Source organism: Oncorhynchus masou, unplaced genomic scaffold, assembly GCF_036934945.1.
Source record: "Oncorhynchus masou masou isolate Uvic2021 unplaced genomic scaffold, UVic_Omas_1.1 unplaced_scaffold_1866, whole genome shotgun sequence".
Classification (NCBI taxonomy): domain Eukaryota; kingdom Metazoa; phylum Chordata; class Actinopteri; order Salmoniformes; family Salmonidae; genus Oncorhynchus; species Oncorhynchus masou.
The window spans coordinates 1-7,500 of NW_027008371.1; the positions used below are offsets into that span (position 1 = coordinate 1).

Here is a 7,500-nt window from a genome sequence, read left to right on the forward strand (position 1 = left end):
TCATTATGGGGTAATGTGATGTCATTATGGGGTAATGTGATGTCATTATGGGGTATTGTGATGTCATTATGGGGTATTGTGATGTCATTATGGGGTATTGTGTGTAGATTGATGAGAAGAAAAGACAGTGTAATCCATTTTAAAATAAGGCTGTAACGTAACACAATGTGGAAAAAGTCAAGCAGTCTAAATACTTTCCCAATGCACTGTATATATTATAGTTTAATGTAATTAAAGCAAGATATTGAACAGGACTATTCTGTACAACGTTGTAAACCAACTTTTCGTGTCGTCTTCGCTTGAATTGTTTCAGAACTGTTCCCCATGAAGAGAAATCTTTTGCCATCGGAGTCCAGTTTCTGCTCATGAGAGTGCTTGGTAAGTTTCCTCTTAACATGTATACTTCATAAAGACGGATGTTGTTGAAACAACACACAATAGAATATAATCATATACATCAATGTAGTGTTAGAGTGCCCTCTAGTGGACGACAGCTGCTTTGAACCGAGATCCCCATATCTTCCTGCTGCTGCTGCAAAGTGTTTTGAATAAGAGTTGTGATTGATATCTGATCCTCCCCTTTCTCTACGAACAAGGTCAATGTTGACAAGTGTTATTATAACAGCCTGGTTACCAGCCCTGTTCAGCATGACCATCGACAGCTCCTGTATATAATGTTATGTATTGTGTGATCCTCCTCTATTCTAGCCTGGTTACCAGCCCTGTTTAGCATGAACATCGACAGCTCCTGTATATAATGTTATGTATTGTGTGATCCTCCTCTATTCTAGCCTGGTTACCAGCCCTGTTCAGCATGACCATCGACAGCTCCTGTATATAATGTTATGTATTGTGTGATCCTCCTCTATTCTAGCCTGGTTACCAGCCCTGTTCAGCATGACCATCGACAGCTCCTGTATATAATGTTATGTATTGTGTGATCCTCCTCTATTCTAGCCTGGTTACCAGCCCTGTTCAGCATGACCATCGACAGCTCCTGTATATAATGTTATGTATTGTGTGATCCTCCTCTATTCTAGCCTGGTTACCAGCCCTGTTCAGCATGACCATCCACAGCTCTTGTATATAATATTATGTATTGTGTGATCCTCCTCTATTCTAGCCTGGTTACCAACCCTGTTTAGCATGAACATCAACATTATATACAGGAGCTGTCATGTATTGTGTGATCTTCCTCTATTCTAGCCTGGTTACCAGACCCAACCCTGTTCAGCATGAACATCAACATTATATACAGGAGCTGTCATGTATTGTGTGATCCTCCTCTATTCTAGCCTGGTTACCAGCCCTGTTCAGCATGGCCATCCTCAGCTCCTGTATATAATGTTATGTATTGTGTGATCCTCCTCTATTCTAGCCTGGTTACCAGCCCTGTTTAGCATGAACATCGACAGCTCCTGTATATAATGTTATGTATTGTGTGATCCTCCTCTATTCTAGCCTGGTTACCAGCCCTGTTCAGCATGACCATCGACAGCTCCTGTATATAATGTTATGTATTGTGTGATCCTCCTCTATTCTAGCCTGGTTACCAGCCCTGTTCAGCATGACCATCGACAGCTCCTGTATATAATGTTATGTATTGTGTGATCCTCCTCTATTCTAGCCTGGTTACCAGCCCTGTTCAGCATGACCATCGACAGCTCCTGTATATAATGTTATGTATTGTGTGATCCTCCTCTATTCTAGCCTGGTTACCAGCCCTGTTCAGCATGACCATCCACAGCTCTTGTATATAATATTATGTATTGTGTGATCCTCCTCTATTCTAGCCTGGTTACCAACCCTGTTTAGCATGAACATCAACATTATATACAGGAGCTGTCATGTATTGTGTGATCTTCCTCTATTCTAGCCTGGTTACCAGACCCAACCCTGTTCAGCATGAACATCAACATTATATACAGGAGCTGTCATGTATTGTGTGATCCTCCTCTATTCTAGCCTGGTTACCAGCCCTGTTCAGCATGGCCATCCTCAGCTCCTGTATATAATGTTATGTATTGTGTGATCCTCCTCTATTCTAGCCTGGTTACCAGCCCTGTTCAGCATGGCCATCGACAGCTCCTGTATATAATGTTATGTATTGTGTGATCCTCCTCTATTCTAGCCTGGTTACCAGCCCTGTTTAGCATGAACATCGACAGCTCCTGTATATAATGTTATGTATTGTGTGATCCTCCTCTATTCTAGCCTGGTTACCAGCCCTGTTCAGCATGACCATCGACAGCTCCTGTATATAATGTTATGTATTGTGTGATCCTCCCCTATTCTAGCCTGGTTACCAGCCCCAGCCCTGTTCAGCATGACCATCGACAGCTCCTGTATATAATGTTATGTATTGTGTGATCCTCCCCTATTCTAGCCTGGTTACCAGCCCCAGCCCTGTTCGGCATGACCATCGACAGCTCCTGTATATAATGTTATGTATTGTGTGATCCTCCTCTATTCTAGCCTGGTTACCAGCCCTGTTCAGCATGACCATCGACAGCTCCTGTATATAATGTTATGTATTGTGTGATCCTCCCCTATTCTAGCCTGGTTACCAGCCCCAGCCCTGTTCAGCATGACCATCGACAGCTCCTGTATATAATGTTATGTATTGTGTGATCCTCCCCTATTCTAGCCTGGTTACCAGCCCCAGCCCTGTTCGGCATGACCATCGACAGCTCCTGTATCTGGTGGAAACATGCCTGTGGCAACCGGCTGGGCTGTGGTTACTATGACAATAACACCCTGAGGAACAGGTGAGGGAAAAGGTCTCGTACTACTATGGGTTACGGCCTCGTTTATACAAGTAATAATGATTGGTTGACTGTATTGGTTGACTCTATTGGTTGACTGTATTGGTTGACTCTATTGGTTGACTCTATTGGTTGACTCTATTGGTTGACTCTATTGGTTGACTCTATTGATTGACTCTATTGATTGACTCTATTGGTTGACTCTATTGGTTGACTCTATTGGTTGACTCTATTGATTGACTCTATTGATTGACTCTATTGATTAATTGTATGCCTCGTTCATACAAGTAATAATGATTGGTTGACTCTATTGGTTGACTCTATTGGTTGACTGTATTGGTTGACTCTATTGGTTGACTGTATTGGTTGACTCTATTGATTGACTCTATTGGTTGACTCTATTGGTTGACTCTATTGGTTGACTCTATTGGTTGACTCTATTGATTGACTCTATTGATTGACTCTATTGATTGACTCTATTGATTGACTCTATTGATTAATTGTATGCCTCGTTCATACAAGTGATAATGATTGGTTGACTGTATTGGTTGACTCTATTGGTTGACTGTATTGGTTGACTCTATTGGTTGACTCTATTGATTGACTCTATTGGTTGACTCTATTGATTGACTCTATTGATTGACTCTATTGATTGACTCTATTGATTGACTCTATTGGTTGACTGTATTGGTTGACTCTATTGATTGACTCTATTGGTTGACTCTATTGATTGACTCTATTGGTTGACTCTATTGATTGACTCTATTGGTTGACTGTATTGGTTGACTCTATTGGTTGACTCTATTGATTGACTCTATTGGTTGACTGTATTGATTGACTCTATTGATTGACTCTATTGATTAATTGTATGCCTCGTTCATGCAAGTGATAATGATTGGTTGACTGTATTGGTTGACTGGATTGGTTGACTGATTTGATTTGTTGGTTGATTCAGTGAATGATTGATGTACCTCTGCAGATACCTGGGTCTGCAGGTGGGCTTCAAGGTGATGGGGATCTTCCTGCTGGGACTGGCTGGATGGAAGGTCCAGAGGACCAGGGAGTACAACCTGGAAAAACGGCCTGATGGACCACTGTGATCCTGGGATACGACTGCCCGCTTGGCTCCTTATCCCCTCCCTCCCTCCCTCCCTCCCTCCCTCCCTCCCTCCCTCCCTCCCTCCCTCCCTCCCTCCCTCTCCTCCCTCCCCCTCCCTCCCTCCCTCCCTCCCTCCCTCCCTCTCACACGATAGAGACTGGCCACTGAGGACCAGTTTACCCCTCCCTCCCATCTCACACGATAGAGACTGGCCACTGAGGACCAGTTTACCCCTCCCTCCCATCTCACACGATAGAGACTGGCCACTGAGGACCAGTTTACCCCTCCCTCCCATCTCACACGATAGAGACTGGCCACTGAGGACCAGTTTACCCCTCCCTCTCACACGATAGAGACTGGCCACTGAGGACCAGTTTACCCCTCCCTCCCATCTCACACGATAGAGACTGGCCACTGAGGACCAGTTTACCCCTCCCTCCCATCTCACACGATAGAGACTGGCCACTGAGGACCAGTTTACCCCTCCCTCTCACACGATAGAGACTGGCCACTGAGGACCAGTTTACCCCTCCCTCCCATCTCACACGATAGAGACTGGCCACTGAGGACCAGTTTACCCCTCCCTCCCTCCCTTCTCACACGATAGAGACTGGCCTGAGGACTTTACCCCTCCCTCCCATCTCTGATAGAGACTGGCCACTGAGGACTCCCTCCCAGTTTACCCCTCCCTCCCTCCCACACGATAGAGACCGGCCACTGAGGACCAGTTTACCCCTCCCTCCCACACGATAGAGACTGGCCACTGAGGACCAGTTTACCCTCCCTCCCTCCCTCCCACACGATAGAGACTGGCCACTGAGGACCACTTTACCCCTCCCTCCCATCTCACACGATAGAGACTGGCCACTGAGGACCAGTTTACCCCTCCCTCCCACACGATAGAGACTGGCCACTGAGGACCAGTTTACCCCTCCCTCCCTCCCTCCCACACGATAGAGACTGGCCACTGAGGACCAGTTTACCCCTCCCTCTCACACGATAGAGACTGGCCACTGAGGACCAGTTTACCCCTCCCTCCCATCTCACACGATAGAGACTGGCCACTGAGGACCAGTTTACCCCTCCCTCCCTCCCTTCCTCCCACACGATAGAGACTGGCCACTGAGGACCAGTTTACCCCTCCCTCCCATCTCACACGATAGAGACTGGCCACTGAGGACCAGTTTACCCCTCCCTCCCTCCATCTCACACGATAGAGACTGGCCACTGAGGACCAGTTTACCCCTCCCTCCATCTCACACGATAGAGACTGGCCACTGAGGACCAGTTTACCCTCCCCTCCCTCCCTTCCTCCCACACGATAGAGACTGGCCACTGAGGACCAGTTTACCCCTCCCTCCATCTCACACGATAGAGACTGGCCACTGAGGACCAGTTTACCCCTCCCTCCCACACGATAGAGACTGGCCACTGAGGACCAGTTTACCCCTCCCTCCCATCTCACACGATAGAGACTGGCCACTGAGGACCACTATACACCTCCCTCCCACACGATAGAGACCGGCCACTAAGGACCACTATACCCCTCCCTCCCTCCCACACGATAGAGATTGGCCACTAAGGACCACTTTACCCCTCCCTCTCACACGATAGAGACTGGCCACTGAGGACCAGTTTACCCCTCCCTCCCATCTCACACGATAGAGACTGGCCACTGAGGACCAGTTTACCCCTCCCTCCCATCTCACACGATAGAGACTGGCCACTGAGGACCACTTTACCCCTCCCTCCCTCCCACACGATAGAGACTGGCCACTGAGGACCACTATACACCTCCCTCCCACACGATAGAGACCGGCCACTGAGGACCACTATACTCCTCACTCCCTCCCACACGATAGAGACTGGCCACTAATGACCACTATACCCCTCCCTCCCACACGATAGAGATTGGCCGCTGAGGACCACTATACCCCTCCCTCTCACACGATAGAGACTGGCCACTAAGGACCACTATACCCCTCCCTCCCTCCCACACGATAGAGACTGGCCACTGAGGACCACTATACCCTCCCTCCCTCCCACACGATAGAGACTGGCCACTAATGACCACTATACCCCTCCCTCCCTCCCACACGATAGAGATTGGCCGCTGAGGACCACTATACACCTCCCTCCCACACGATAAAGACTGGCCACTAATGACCACTATACCCCTCCCTCCCTCTCACACGATAGAGACTGGCCACTGAGGACCAGTTTACCCCTCCCTCCCTCCCTCCCTCCCACACGATAGAGACTGGCCACTAATGACCACTATACCCCTCCCTCCCACACTATAGAGACTGGCCACTGAGGACCAGTTTACCCCTCCCTCCCTCCCTCTCACACTATAGAGACTGGCCACTGAGGACCACTATACCCCTCCCTCCCTCCCACACGATAGAGACCGGCCGCTGAGGACCACTATACCCCTCCCTCCCTCCCATACGATAGAGACTGGCCACTGAGGACCACTATACCCCTCCCTCCCACACGATAGAGATTGGCCGCTGAGGACCACTATACCCCTCCCTCCCATACGATAGAGACTGGCCACTGAGGACCACTATACCCCTCCCTCCCACACGATAGAGACCGGCCGCTGAGGACCACTATACCCCTCCCTCTCACACGATAGAGACCGGCCGCTGAGGACCACTATACCCCTCCCTCTCACACGATAGAGACTGGCCGCTGAGGACCACTATACCCCTCCCTCTCACACGATAGAGACTGGCCACTGAGGACCAGTGTACTCCTCCCTCCCTCTCACACGATAGAGACTGGCCACTGAGGACCAGTGTACCCCTCCCTCCCATCACACTGTGCTAATCCAATCCACCACTTTACTACAATCTAACCTGTCTCACAGGAGAGAAGAGACTCACTTGCCACTGAGGTACACTGTGCCTTTCAACTGGTCTGCTAATGCAGGGTCTGAATACAACGGAGGGACTACTGTGATTCAACTCTGAGCAGCCAGCCCTATTCCTATATAAGCGTTTCACATGACTCCTCCCAGTGGGCTTAGCTGGTTATCTTAAGGTTTTTGTTTTTCTCGCTGAGGTCCGCCTGTGCTTTTCAGCGGAGAGTACTGTGCTGTATGCTAGTGTATCAACTGTATGCTAGTGTATCAACTGTATGCTAGTGTATCAACTGTATGCTAGTGTATCAACTGTATACTAGTGTATCAACTGTATACTAGTGTATCAACTGTATGCTAGTGTATCAACTGTATACTAGTGTATCAACTGTATGCTAGTGTATCAACTGTATGCTAGTGTATCAACTGTATGCTAGTGTATCAACTGTATGCTAGTGTATCAACTGTATGCTAGTGTATCAACTGTATACTAGTGTATCTATTGTATACTAGTGTATCACATTGTATACTAGTGTATCACATTGTATACTAGTGTATCAAATTGTACACTAGTGTATCAACTGTATACTAGTGTATCAACTGTATACTAGTGTATCAAATTGTATACTAGTGTATCAACTGTATACTAGTGTATCAACTGTATACTAGTGTATCTATTGTATACTAGTGTATCAAATTGTATACTAGTGTATCACATTGTATACTAGAGTATCTATTGTATACTAGTGTATCAAATTGTACACTAGTGT

The 7,500-nt window shown here is 47.6% G+C and overlaps 1 protein-coding gene across 1 annotated transcript; it reads left to right on the plus strand.

The window, feature by feature from the left end:
* Positions 1–313: 313 nt before the first annotated feature.
* On the plus strand, positions 314–3,894 carry LOC135532464 (solute carrier organic anion transporter family member 2A1-like; the record flags this gene model as incomplete). The annotated part of the gene is made up of 3 exons (XM_064959968.1): positions 314–378; positions 2,648–2,768; positions 3,745–3,894. Coding segments are annotated over 3 exons (307 nt in total), but the record flags the coding sequence as incomplete, so codon positions are not given.
* Between the last annotated feature and the right edge of the window lie 3,606 nt (positions 3,895–7,500).